Raw genomic sequence first — 15,135 nt, 5'->3', positions numbered from 1 at the left:
AAACAAAACAAAACAAAAAAAAACTTTCTAGTCCAGTTGAAAAGTTCCCGAAGTAGCTGTAATTACACAGTCGTTCATTATGACCACGTGTTAGGTCGGTGCAAAGGCTCTAGAGCCGAAGAGGCTCTTCTAGACTTGCAGCAACCAAAGTAGACATCAAAAAGGAATGTGAAAGATGATCTCTTACTGTCTTTCTTTTTATTAGAAAACAGGTTTTTCTTTCTCTAAGAAAGCTTTATTATAGAGTATTAAAATGAAGCATGTCGCTGTTTTGCTGTGCTACACAGTGTTGTAAATACCTAAAATGAATGGCATGAATGAAGTTTTCTTTAACTGCTAATTGTTCCCGTTGTTAGCATCTGTAGTTAAAATGCTCTGTGTGCTTTCATTATTAGGGCATATCTGGACTCAAGTTGCACACCTTGCACTGTGTTAATATTGTAAAACTGAATGTTCTTCCTCATTTGATATGTAACTACTTTCTTTTTTTCCTGCTTTCCTGTATGGAAACAATCTCCCCTATCAAATACATTTATAAGTATTCAATATCTGAAGGGTATTCTAATGAGAATTATGTATACCTGTGTGACTTGCGTGTTAAGGAGCTGCACCCTCCTAATTATAGTAAGGTCAGTTTGCCACCCAACACAGTGTACTGCCTTGCAAGAAAAAGCATCTCTAAGTAAATAAGGCAATACTTTCTACCCAGTTGCATATTAACTGTTAATGTTATTGCTTTTTTTATAAATCAGACTTGCTTTAATGACATACTTGGTGTTATAGCTAAGTGTATCTTGCAACAGACTTTTTTAAACTGTAAGTACTATGAAAGTTACAGTTTGATTTTTGCTTTTGAAGAGTAGCTGACTGGTAAGAGATTTGTGGTGGCAAAGCTACCTGCTTAACTAAAAAAATCAATATAGCATGACAAGCTATTTTCTTAGCTCTCTCAAAAGGCTCGTTCAACTAGTCTGTCTCATTAATTGTCTTTTAGACTTGGCTAGTCAGGCCCGAAGTGCTTAAAAAATGTTATATGGTAGAAGATGAAATTGTAAATATGCTCATGTAGCATATATAAAATTAGAACTGGTTGGCATGCTGTTAGCTAAAAAACTGAAGAGAATATGTTTGAGCCAGGTTATTTTTAATAGCAAAACTTGTCACCCAGGTGTAGAAGATTGCTACATGTAGATGATATCATCATGAAAATATGCCAAAAATACGCTTCTGTATTTCAAATAGCTTTGTATAACTGTAGATCAGACCCTAGCTGAAAGATGCTGTAAGGAAAGAAAAAAATCCCCACAGCGTTTTACATTTATTTTAATCTGGCTGTTGATTATGGGGAAGACAAGCTGAGGATGCAGAGGGAGAAGACTTGGCAGAGCAACTTTAATCCCTGAAGGTTTTGACTCCGAGCGGGATTGCTCTGTGTCGTAAGGCAGCGTGCAAGGCTCCTTCCGCTGCGAGTCATCACTTTGTTCCAGATTTTCTGGTTTCTGTGCTGCTGCAGTCTGCAATTTCTTTTTGGTGCAAACTCAGTTTTACTTATTTAATTGCTTTTTGTGATGCTTTTTGCCACGATGTGTTGTGTAACGAGTTTTATAGAAACGTCTGTTACTGGGTGAAATTTGGGACTCTCCTTTTCAGGCATGCTTGCTGTCAGTTGTCACTGTGCCACCTTTCTTCCAATGGGGGAGGGTACAGAAGACACGCAGAGCTAAGAAATCAGAAGGTCTACCTGTAGGCACGCAGGCAGCTTCAAACCACAGCTCCTTTGTGTTTCATCTCTTCGTCTTGTCTATCTTCCTTTCCCCTGCCTCCTACGTACTTACGTAACCAGGCCGTGTTTTGGGCCCAATTAACTGTGTTACCACGGTGGGGCCGGGGCTTTGAAGGGTAGATGGATTTTTGTCTGCTCTTGCTGTTTAACAACATCCTAGTGTTTGGCAAAGATTTAATTTTGGTTTTAATTCTTGGTTTACCAGAGCATTGCAGAATAGCCTGTAGAGACGCATCATCTTTAGAACATTGGTCTAGCTTGCTTGTTAAATTTACAGTGACTTTTTCTAAATAAAAATCATTGCTAGCAAATCAACACCCATTAGTAGGAACAGAAAACTTTGTTAACAGCTCAGTGTGATGTATTTTGTGGTTAATTTCTAGGATGCTTCTCCTGTGCTCTTGCTTTAGGAGAAAGACCTCCTAATGGCTTTGCCCCTCACAGGGGAAATACTTCATAGATTCATTTATGAGTTGTCTTCACAATATTAGACATGAGTAGAGATTTTTTTTTTTTTTTCAGTTATGAAGCTTGTGGTGTGCAAAAAAAAATACAGCCGTCTGTCATTTAAGTAGCAGATTTATGCTTATGTCATATGTTGCTGAAATCTTCTCTGCATGCTCAAAATTTGAGTTCAGGCCTTTCAGTTGAATAGTACACATTGTGCGATTTCTGTTAATTAAATGATACTACCTCTTCTGAAGAGAACTGAAACATAAGGACACTTCAGATTTTCCTTATTCAGCAAGAAGTGCTATTAAAAGTTGATTAAAGGACTTAGATTTCTGGTATCTGTATCAGAAGTCTGCACATTCATGTTTTGGTAGAGTACATACTATGTGTTTGAGGTTTGTGGGCAAACTTCTGTGGTTGCTGCTGTCCTGCTTTTAATTTTTGTTCTGCTCAGCAAATAAAGTTTCTCTATTTGCAGATGATCGTTGTTTCCCCTCTAGAAGAAGTGGGCAAACCAGTTAGGAGCAGGAAGCAAAGAGCATAGCAACAGCGATGGATGAACAAGCCCTTTTAGGGCTAAACCCAAATGCTGATGCGGACTTCAGACAAAGAGTATGTAATTAACTTGTGTATCTCTCCAATAACTGGGGGTGATGTCTCAGTGTAAAGTCACGTATTTTCTTGGGGGGAGGATTGGGGGACTTGTGTTTGGGGTTTTCCTGGTTAATACAAGTGGTTCATGGTGGCAAGTACGAAGTCATGTCGCAAGCACGTGAGCTGGAGTTCGTGTCCCCATGTGACATGCATAGAATTTGTCTTTCTGTGATCTGACTTTTTCAGTCCTTTCAATTCTTTGTGCTTGTCGCTCAGCTCCTTGTGCAGGTTATCGTAGAATGAATACCAGCCACTGAAAACAATTAGTTGATTGCAATTGCCGTTTTAATTTTTAGATGTGTGGTTTTGTATTTTAGCAAATTACCTACTTTTAATGTGTTTTAATGCAGTGTGTGGTTTTTGAAGCTAAAAATATAGTTTTATGCAGACTAGGATTGCTGAGCAGCATGTTAAATAGGTTGGTTTGGGGTATTTGTCCTTTTTGAAAGGATGGCTCTAGCTAATCTATAATGTTCTGTTAGTGGAATATTACTGTAAAATTCGAAGCTTACAGATTTATCAACTTTTAACTCTCCAGCTTGCCTAATCTTGAAATATTTTGTAGTAAGACATAACATATAAAGGAAGTGTCAATTTCTAAAACTGTTCAGCATAAGAAAATTACCACTCCTACCTACAGAAAGTAAATTCTTGTTTTTAAAAGTTACTTCAAGTCACTGAGTAGTTACTTTGGGAAATTACTTTGGGAAATGGAAACAATTGTGTACTAATGCAAAAGACAAAAAAGGCCCAAAAAATCCCTTGAAATACATGCATTCGTAAAATTGAAATGTTGTTGTTAATCTATTTCAAAAGTTATTTTCCTGCTTTGTATAACAGACCACAGTGAATCTTAAAGCAATTAGATCAAGTTAATTGTTGTCAAATGCTATTTATAAGTTTTGATAAGCAACTTGATTATCTAGAATTTGGTAGAAGTTTCTTCCAGTCTCTGCAATAGATTCATAAATTGACAGTTCTCAGGCAATCAGTGTTTGAATGATTCTTGAGCTTGAAATGTTGAATACAGCCAAAGTGGTGCAACAAAAAATATTTTCAGTAAAAAATCTAAATCACTTTCTCTTTAGAATTTGTGGAAGGAATTTTAACTTGTATCCAGATACTATTCGGAGTGTTTTTTTGTTGAAGGAGAGCTATTTAAATGTGAGTCTTAAGTGTGAATGAGATGTCTTGCTGTGTAGTTTGTTCTTTTTTTAAATGAAACTTGTTTGGATGTTTGCAGGCGCTAGCCTACTTTGAGCAGCTGAAGATATCTCAGGATGCTTGGCAAGTCTGTGCAGAAGCGTTAGCTCAGAGTATATACAGGTAACATAGAGCAGAATCACTGCTGATTTTCATTAGTAGTATGTTTGGGACTGGTTTTAGCCCTACAACACAATAGGCAAACTATAAATTGCTGAAATTTCATATGGTCTTCATACTATTTTTAGTATCGTAGTTGATCTGTGGCTTCCGCATAATGTCTTTCAAGGAAGAGCAATGTATAAATAATAAAACTTCATATTGATCTAGTAGCTTAAAGGCTACTGCCTTAGGAAATCTGGGGAAAAAGAATGAGTTCTAGTGCTAGGAGAGAAGTGCTGAAAATTTCCCTTTGTGAGACTGTGGGCTTTATGTGTAGTTACCTCAAGTAATTCCTTGCCCCTATTCTATGGAGTAGGCCATCCCATTTTTCAAGACGTAAAGAGTGTGTAGTCACCACAATTTTTTGCACAAACTTGTGTATTTAGATGTCAAATAGTAGGATGTTGCTGTATCACAGAATAATTCATGTTGGAAGGAAACGGAGGGATGTGCATCTCATGAATTAACAACAGTGACTTGTAGTGAATGCTTTTTTGTAAATGATTTGTCAAAACTTCTGACTCCAACAGAGCACAGTAATTGACAAAACCACACAAGATTTGAAATCAGAATTTTATAATCTTTACCAAAATACATTATAGTAGTTGTAATTTTTAGATAATAAGATTAAAAAACTTGTGTAGATTATATAGCACATGGAATGCCCCTTCCTAATCTATACCTCAGTTTTTTAGCTTTGCCCTTTAAGACACAATGTAGAACTGGCACTTAGTATACTAACAGACGTATTGAAGCCTGGCAGAGTTTTATAACGGCAGGATACAATAGGTATTGTAGTTTTGTATGCTCAGTACTGAAAAGGAAGCATAACAAGCTGGTGGCTATAGAAAAAAAAGATTGTAATATCAAACGTAAATATTAGCTTTAACAGTTGCTCACTTTTACCATAGGAACTGCTCAAGTATTTGGTGGGGTTTTTTTATTATTTGAAGTAATAGTAGTAGCATTTTTTTTTTCTGGTGCACAGTAATTCATCGCTTGTCAAAGGGATGACCTGTTTGTAGTATTAGAGGAATTTTTTTCTTCCCAGAGGAGTGTACCATATTGCCACCAGTAATGGAATTTTCTTTTCTTTTCTAGTGATGATCACATCAAGTTCTTTTGCTTTCAAGTTCTGGAACATCAAATTAAGTTCAAGTGAGTAATCTTTCTCGATATCAGCCATGTACATCCATTTAATTTTGCCTTTTTATTCTACTTGCAAAGAAACTTAAAATGGTATGTCATTTGTGTTGTTGATGAGGTGGCTTTAATCTGGTCCAGAGGACTTTCCTCTATTTCCTCATGTTTTTCTGGGAGAGGTGTAGTTGGGTTTTGAGCAACATGCTCTACTCAGCTAGTCCAAGATCCGTGTATGGCCCCACACAGTCTGAGTTACCAAGGAGTGCTTGAAACCAAGTTAGCTGTTCCTTTGTGGAGATGCAAGCCTTGCTCTGTACTCTCACCGAGTTTTGCAGAAAAAGAGTCCTGCAAGCAGCAGCCTTGCTCAGTACAGAGTCCTGGACTTCATACAAAGCCCTATTCATTCAATAACCATGGCAGAGACATTAAGAGAAAGGAGTCTTTTCACAGAGTGGTGTTTTCATAGAATCATTAATTTCAGGAAAAACTACTTAGAAATAATATAAGCTTCATTGCATGGAACTGGTTGGTTGGTTTGTTTGTTTTTTCACACTTCCAGCTCCCTTGGTCTGGACATGAACATCATAGTAGAGGTGTCTGCCTCTTGGATTATTGTGACTGGTTGCAATACACTGAACTTGTGGGTCAGGCTTTAGACAGGAATAAAATCTGTGTCCAACTTTCACAATAATGTGTCAGAGCAAAAAGGAAAAACTTCACTTTCTATGATTTTATTTATGTGATTTTACCTCATTGTCCATATTCTGCCTCTTTCACTCCTGTCGTCTGCTTCCTGCAGTATGTCTTCTCATGTTTTCCTGCTTCTTATTTCCTTTGAGCATATTCATTGGAGTTGCTTTTTTCTTCTCCTTAATGAATAGTTACTTGTGACAGGAGTGCTGGGGTCACGTTTGGCAGTCTTAACTGTTAAGTAATGTACCAAACTTATAGCCAGCTCAATAGCAAGGAGAATGTTCTCAGCTTAGCTAGTCCTTGGAAGGAACGTTTGTGGGTAGTATTTGAGGTGGACTGGGTATAATGTAAAATTTTGCCAAGACTATATGCATGATGTAATGTATAATTACTTGTTTGCTTTTCTTCTTTAGATGCATGTCTGATAATAAATATACTGTAGGTCAGATCAGTGAAGGGCTTCCTTGTGCTCACTATTGACAGTCTTCAACATATAGTAAACAAGCTTGAGCATACACAGATGTCTCTGCCTTCTCCTCATGGCTTATGGTCAACAGTGTATTTTTATCAGAGTCTTAGGTCCTGTCCCCAATAGAGCAGCCTCCCTACAAAATTTCAAGCTCTTACTCAAATACAGGAGGCAGTAGTGCCTCAAAATGTAATCTATACATGTTTTTCCTTATCTTCATATCTTTGATTCACAATTTTAATATACAGATAGCTGTGTGAATTGCTTTTCTAGGAACCTTTATTTTACATTAATGTGCAGTATTATGTGCAATACTAGAAGTTTTTTCCTTACTGAATGTTGTGCTTGTCATGAAACAGTTGTATTTTGATCTCATGTTTTGTTTCAGATACTCTGAACTTACTGAAGTCCAGCAGCAGCTAATTAGGGAAACACTCATAACATGGCTCCAAGCACAGGTAAGTATGTCCCTTCAGAGCAGTTTCACGTCGTGGGTTATCAGTAAGCTGACATAAGGCATTCAGTGTGGAGTAAATGTTTGATCTGGCATCTGAGTTTAAAGATGGCTTCCTGAAGATCATGGTATCTGATGGTGAAAAGCTCTTAACATGCTAATCTTTATTAAAAGTTATTTAAATCAAATGTTGTAAAGATGTCTGTGCTTGAACTTACTACTAAGCATGGAAGTCTTACATCAGATAAAAACTGTGGCTTAATCAGTTGTGTGTGAAATCAGGAATGTTAAAAATTTCCCTTTGGAAAGATACAATCCAGATTCCTCATGTTCCCGAGTATCTGGAGGAGGAGCAGCAATTCCGTTTTTAAGACCCTCCTGGCCTAACTCCCGTCTACGTAGAATAGTAGCAGATGTTTACCAATGAACAGCATCACTCCTCTTGTTAGTACCATGGCAGAGTTTGGCTACTCAGTTTCTTGTGGGATTAATTACAGTAGCTGAACATGTATCAGTTGGAGCCAGGAGTCTGTGATCAGCAGAAGCATCAAGTGGACTGATAACAGTCTCTGCCTGTACCTGCCGTTATCGTTCCGCTTCTGCACTGGACATTAACAGTGGCTTTGGTGGTAGGAAGCTTCACAGTAGGAAATGGAATATAATAGAGCTTGGAAAAAAGAACAGATCATTGTGAAATGGGTTAAATTGCTATTAATTTCTCTTTGTGGCAAGCTGTTCCATTTAGGAGGATCTGATAGAAAAGGGGAAGGAGAGAGAGGGATGGAGATTGGTAATGATAGATCTGTTTTCTTTTTATTCCCCCCTCCTCCAATGATCTTGGACTTACAGACTTCATTTACTCTTCTTAAAGCTAACAGCTAATGTAGGCAGAAACTAGCTCCAAGAGGACTGTAACTTATTTTCTGGAAGTTCTTGTTTACTCCTTTCACCAAATTGACAAATTAGCTTTTAGACTTTGAATAGTACACTTGATGTCTTAGTACTGAATCAAAGGCTTAGGCCTGTATCACCCAGAGAGAATGTTTTCTCTGCTTTATTACAGTTTAGCTGAGTTTTCTTTAAAATCCTTGGCAAGGTAAGGCTTTTTATTGATCTCTGCCAGGAACAGAGAGAGCACATTCATTGCTGTACAGAGATCAACAAGCAGATAGGATTCTTCTCTAATTTAGTAAAAATATACAAATAAAATATCTTGTTTCTACCAGATGGTGAATCCCCAGCCTGAGAAGACTTTTATTCGCAACAAAGCGGCACAAGTCTTTGCATTGCTTTTTGTTACTGAATATCTCACAAAGTGGCCCAAGTTTTTTTTTGATATCCTATCAGTAGTTGACCTTAATCCACGAGGTGTGGATATGTATCTCAGAATCCTGATGGCTGTTGATGCTGAACTGGTAGACCGGGATGTTGTTCACACATCAGAGGCAAGTTATTCTTTTGCATTAACATTCGTTTTAAATTTCCTAGAAGTTCTCTTACTTTAATTAGAGCAGACTTACAGGAAAAAAAAAACATCATCTCTGTCGCAGCTCTACTGAAGAGACATTAGGTGTTTTAGATCCAAAAGCCATATGTTGCTTAACGCTTTTTGTGATTTCATACTTTTCAGTTAATGTATTTTTTCCTTGAAGAGCCAGCAAACAAAAACTAATGGACAGAGTTAGCCAATTTAATGTTAGACTGAGTCATTTTAAAATGTTGATTTCTTCTAGTGCCTGTTTTAAGACATACTAACATCAAAAATCCATTTAATGATCTAGAGGACTTTTCGTCTTTGCCTTCCTTCAGTATTTGGGCATTGTGGTAGGAAGAAAAAAGCAAAAACTAGAGTGTTTTTGTTTTATTTCTTGCAACAAAAAAGAATATACTTTCTTTGGGTTTCTGATTTGAGTTCTTTATCTTGCTAGGGCAAGTGTCTGGTAGTGGATACAAAAATGCTATTAACTTGACAAGATGCTAATCAGTGACAAGACTGCTTTATCCTTTTTCTGTATTAATAGGAGGCTCGTAGAAACACCTTATTAAAAGATACTATGAGGGAACAGTGCATTCCAAGTTTGGTGGAATCATGGTACCAAATCTTACAGAACTATCAATATAATAATTCAGAGTTGACATGCCAGTGCCTTGAAGTAGTTGGAGCTTACGTATCCTGGATAGATTTGAGCCTGATAGCAAATGAAAGGTAAGGGTGTTTTGATGGAATATGTTTGCAACAAAACCTTGGTGATGTGCTGACAGAATTAAAACTAATTTTTGAAAAGGACTTTCATTACATATAAATCTTTGGATGTTTTGAGTTTTTAGTAGTGTGCTGGGCTTGGCAAGCCAAGTTGATATAATGGCCAAAATGGACGCTACACAATTTGCTGCATTCTCCTTAAAATGTATAAAATGCTGGGTTTAGTCAGTACAAGAAACTTTAATACTGTCTTATAAAAAGAAACCACTGTAAATATGCACACAAATAATATATGCTCCTGTACGATGCTATTATGTACATATAAAAATAAACTTTCTTTTTCTCTCCAGGTTTATAAATATGCTGCTAGGTCACATGTCTGTGGAAGTTCTCCGGGAAGAGGCTTGTGATTGTTTGTTTGAAATTGTAAATAAGGGAATGGACCCAATTGATAAAACAAAATTGGTTGAGTCTTTATGTCAAGTATTGCAGTCTGCTGGCCTCTTCAGTATTGATCAGGTCTGTATACTGACTTTTACAATAGCAATGTGTGATAGGTTTCTGACAGTTCTTAAAAAGTAAATGAACAGAAAACTATAAAACTAAGACCACAGATTAGGGAGATTTAGTTGTGTTTCTGCATCAGAGCTAAACACTTCTTAGAGTTTTTTTCAAATATTAACAGCTTGTTATTAATATTCCTTATTCACTTAAAAAACACTGCATTTTTTTTGTCCTCAGCTTGACTGTCTTGTATTAGAAGCAAGGTATTCTATAATTTGTCTTCTTCTCCAAAAGCATGTTGTGCTTACTCTTAATGCTGCTTCTGTATTTCCTTGCCTTGAATCTTCTCTTCTGAATGATGCCATAATAGGTTTTATAGGTTTTTTAGCCAAGGTTGCCTTTTTTTTTTTTTATCAGCTGTGAATAATTAGGTAGGGGAAAGAGCTTTCTTAAAGGCACGTATGCTGTTTGCCGGTCTGCACTGTCAGGTGTGAGGCTTGAAGTTCTGGCCTATAAGCTGGAAAGATACACCTACTATACAAACACTCATTCCCTGGCAGTGACAGTGTTTGAGGGCAGCTGTTTGCTCCCTGCCATGGGGGAAAAAGAGAAACCAGTCCTTACGAAGCTGTAGTCCTCAGATTGCAGGGCAGTTATCTCTTCATTTTGAAGCCTTTGTCAAATTTGCACTCCTAATGAAATGCAGAAGATGCACCTTCATCAATTCTGGAGGTGTTCCTCTAACAATCTTACCTCAGTCTTTCTGAGGAGGACTTGTTACTCTTCTGCTTTTGTAGAGTTGTGGCAGGGAACAAAGCATCTGTTTGGAGTGACAGGTCTAGGGGAATTTAGTCCTGATCAATGTAGTTCTGCAAAAGTAAGTTGTACATATTTAATATTAACTCAGTCTTACAGGTGGAACTGGAAGTTACTCATTATCAGTATTTCTAAAGTGACCTACAGCTGTTAACTCTTTTGAAGTTTTCCTATTAAAATATTTTGCATTTTATACAGCTTAAAATATATGGTAGGTACATGCTGCTGCTTTTGTTTTGAACTTGCTTCTTTTTGTAAGGTAAAATGAGAAATAAACTAAGCTCAAGAGAGGAAGCGAGCTACTGTTGTATAATAGAAGACAGCCCAATCTGGCATTGCTTTAATTTTTCTGTACATTCCACAGGGAAAATGAAGCAGGCAATTGTACTTTCCATCTGGGAGACAAATGTTGGTTTTACTTCTTCTGCATACTAGATGTGGGTGGTCCAGTCTGTAAGCTCATGACATGTAAATGGGAGCTCTGCTGGTATTCTTAATCAGACATCTTTTCTTGCAGGAAGATGATGTGGATTTTCTGGCCAGATTTTCTAAACTGGTCAATGGGATGGGGCAAGCATTAATAGCTAGTTGGACTAAACTGATAAAAAGTGGTGACATGGAGAGTGCTCAAGACACATTGCAAGCCATTGAAGCAAAAGTGGCCCTAATGTTGCAACTGCTAATCCACGAAGATGACGACATCTCATCTAACATCATTGGCTTCTGTTACGACTACCTTCACATCTTGAAACAAGTAAATATCTCTGGCTTCAATATAACTTTGCTTTGATTTAGTTTGATTTTTTTTTAGGAATATTTGAATCTTATACTGTGTGTGAGCTGACTTGCCAAATAGCGTGGTTTTTTACTAATTAGCATTCAGTATCTTTAATGTCTATGGTCATGCTGTTTCTATAGTGATGTTTTAGAAATCTGAAGGAACTGGGTTGAATCTTGTGTTAAGTGGAAAGAGGGCTTGCAGATCATATGGCTGTTAAAAAAGCAAACCTATGTCTTTCTGCTGGACGGTAATAAAAGGGTTAGTATAAAAAAAATAACTCCTGAAATTTATTTTACAGCTTTCTGCACTTTCAGACCAACAAAAAGCTAATGTAGAGGTAAGTGTTTTCTTTTCACTGGAGATTCTTTTTTCAAGAATGTATGTCAAATCTTCCATTTTACTGATACAAATCATATTTTAACTATACGTCTTAAAACGTGACAATAATTAAAAGGGAAGATTTAAAAGTAAGGATAGTATGTTCCATCTTCTGCTAAGTAACTACAGCTGTTTCTTTAAAGAATAAACATATATTGAATTGGATACACAGATGAAAGCTGTTTTAGAGCTGGTCTTCCCAAGCAACCCTTAAGCATATGTTGATATGCTCATGTATGGTCTATACTGTTGATAGGATGTTCCCAAATCAAGATACAAGAGGAGGTTGGTGTTTTTTTTTTTATCCTGAAGCTTTGTGTTTTTATTAAAACCTGCCCTAATTCCAAAGGGTTGGAAGAAATATAGAATGTGTTGCCACAAAACTCAACCCTTGATAGTGTCATAAGTTATGAGAGAAGCTGCAATTCAAGTACAACAGTTGTACTTAATGCTTAACATGAAACTGCTTATTCTATGTTAAACTGTACATGAACTTTAAGTTTAATAAAAGTTTCTTATCCAGTTTTGGCGGTAGTAAACTTGTTTGGTTTTTTTACAGCACAGTCCTTTTAAATTTATTTTTTTCCCCCCCATGACCCTTCTGCACCAATGTGGATGTACTAATTTAGGTGTTGAACTGGTTAGATTGGTGCAGTTATTTTGTAAGTTCATACAGCTGACAGCTGAGATTCCTTTTCATTTACAAAGAAAACTGAACTCTATACCTGTTCTAACATGACAAGTTGAATTTGGATAACTGTGGTCTAGAATATTGTGGTCTGGTTTTGTCTAATGTCTGTTTAACTTGGGTTAGGTAACACCATAAGAGAAGTTTGATAACATCACTGAATCTTTTTGTTACTATGTCTCTTTTGTTCCTATAACTGGATCAAACCAAATTACTGCAGTGCACCTAAGATACTTAAAATTTGAATTTTTTACTGTTCCAAAATCTGCTGTTTTGTTAAACTTACTTTTATACTGAAGAACTTTATTAGAATTATTTCTCAATTTTACTGAGTGCTGATTGAGGTTTTGTGTTAAACTGAGAAGGGATCGTATCAGTCTCTCTTCTTTTGTCCACCTTATAATAAGGAAGCATTTGGAAATAGTCTGAATCTTATTGTTGTCTGTCTTCATTGTGTGCTTAGCAGTATTCCTTTTAAAGTTTTGCACCTAGGAAGTTCTGACTTTCAGCTTGTTCATTAGGAAAAAAAGGTGTTCTTGTTTATTGTGCCTTTGAAATCACAAAGGTTTTTCTCATCAGTAGGATCACATTCTTAATTCTTAAAATGGCAGGTGTTTCTAAGAATTTTTGACTACAAGCATGTTGCATTGCTGTTTTGCAATTATTTTAATTCTTTAATATCACTTCTTAGAGAGGAGCAGAGGCTTCTCATAGATGATGCTGATGCTTGGTGTCGATAGAAAGCCTGATCACATTCTTGCTGTTTGACCATGTTCTTCCTCAAATTATTTAAAAATGTCTGTTTCTGCAAGATCACCAAGAATTTCACCTCTGTTTAATTCACTGGTCCACTTGGGTGTTAAAGAACTTCAGGTTTTGCACTTAAAATGAAAAATATGTAATTGTGATTGATTTGTCAAGTGGTGGTGGTGTTGTTTAAATATTTACGTTGTCCCCTTGATTATTGTTTATCTGAAATTTATGACTATCCACCTTCAGAACCTCCAGTACTGGAAGAGAATTGCAAAATGCTCATCAAGTTCTTGCTGATGTTATCAGCATTTTCATTTGCTACAGTTACAATAAAAGCTGTTGGCTGCCTAATGTAACCAAAATGGAGAAGGGGGGGAAAAAAGGCATGAGCTTGTTTATTCACCTGGTATTAGGGATGAGATTATCTGTAATGCTGATCAAATACCTGTTATAATTCTACACAGTCATCTCCAATATTCAGTCAGCCATTCCTTGTAATAGATAGATGGATATGTCCTGCCCCATTACTTGTTGCTACTTAATATTTTCTTGGACTTCTAACACTTTATTGTTCTCATAGATATAAAAACAGTGTGCCTCTGATTTGGTTTTAATGGTTCAGAATAGCTTTCTGTCCGTTTGGAATATTTCGATTTAATACATGTTTTTGTAGGTTCCCCAGAATAAACTAATGTACAAATTGAAATAGAATAGATTTTTAAATGGTTGTTTTAGCTAACTGTGTGTGCCAGTCTAATTTCTATCCAACCTGGAAAGCAAGAATGGAGTATTGAGTACTCCATGTATTTTAAACACTAAATCTGAGTTCCAAAACCCTGCATTAGTAAATGCTTAGTAAGAGCAAAGTGATACATTTGGAGATTGAGACTTCAGTAGAAAAGAGATCAAGTCTTTATTGCTGTGTTGGGACTTAGCAACAATCCTTACTAAGGTGAAATTGCACATCACTCCCTTAACTGATCTAACAGCTCACTGCTGCTGAAAAGAGGTGGGTTTGGGTTTCTTACTCTTGTTTGCTGCTCCTGGCTCTTACTCTTGGATTCTTTGCTGAACGAATTCAGCTTGTTAACCTGTCTGAAAAAAAAAAAAAACTTTCAAGGATGTTACAGCTGAGTTGACCCACACCTTTAAAATAGGACTTTGGACAACCTGTTTGGCTTCCTCACCGTAACTGTTGTTTCCAGTGTGAACTGAACAGCACAGATTGCAATCAGAAAACAAAACCAGATAATACTGTCAAACACTGAGAGCTCTAAGTCATCTGTGCTGTGTATCTGGAGTGGCATCTGTGTATTGTTTGGATGTAATCTGTTTTAATTTGGACTGTTACTTGTGCTAAACTTCGGAAAATGATAATTCAAATGGAATTTAAAATACTTGTAAACACTTAGTACTTGCTGTAATGTTTCCTTAACTGTAGGATTTTAATTGTCACTTCTTATCACTTGTCTGCTTCTATGCTTACAGTTCTGTTTTTCGTAGGCAATCATGTTGGCTGTTATGAAGAAGTTGACATACGATGAAGAATATAATTTTGAAAATGAGGTATTGTATTATATAAATGAACACACAAATGCAGCTTAAATTACATGTAGTAAAACTTCCTCGTGCTTTTAAAGTCCATAATTTTTGTAGATTTAAGGACTTGAAGGTAGGAAGCAAAGGTCTGTAGGCTGAATTTTTTTTTTTTTTCTTATGTGGAAAGCTTTTTTTTTTTTTTTTTAACCTCTGAACATGTCAGCATAGGACGAAACAGCGTAGTAAAGGGATATCCAAGCCAGCTCAGTTAACAGAATCATTCTGGCTGCATTTGTGCAGAACTATTCCTAGGCAAGTACAGCTGAGCTGTTCGCTGACTTGTTCAGTGTGAGATTGTATGTTTCACAAAATCCCTTCTCTTTCAAAAATATTTGAGAAACATTGTGTAATGAAACTTTTTAAGAGATGCTACAAACTAGCGAAACATGGGTTTGATGG

The 15,135-nt window shown here is 36.5% G+C and overlaps 1 protein-coding gene across 1 annotated transcript; it reads left to right on the top strand.

The window, feature by feature from the left end:
- Positions 1-2,710: 2,710 nt before the first annotated feature.
- On the top strand, positions 2,711-14,703 carry LOC103780566 (exportin-T-like; the record flags this gene model as incomplete). Its single annotated transcript, XM_008948259.1, has 10 exons — positions 2,711-2,848; positions 4,134-4,216; positions 5,357-5,413; positions 6,949-7,018; positions 8,241-8,459; positions 9,036-9,220; positions 9,568-9,736; positions 11,055-11,291; positions 11,617-11,655; positions 14,641-14,703. Coding segments are annotated over exons 1-10 (1,182 nt in total), but the record flags the coding sequence as incomplete, so codon positions are not given.
- Between the last annotated feature and the right edge of the window lie 432 nt (positions 14,704-15,135).

Source organism: Merops nubicus, unplaced genomic scaffold (assembly GCF_000691845.1).
Source record: "Merops nubicus isolate BGI_N331 unplaced genomic scaffold, ASM69184v1 Scaffold48910, whole genome shotgun sequence".
NCBI lineage: Eukaryota > Metazoa > Chordata > Aves > Coraciiformes > Meropidae > Merops > Merops nubicus.
Note: the sequence above shows the minus strand (reverse complement) of the source record. Positions and strands in the feature narration are given on the sequence as shown.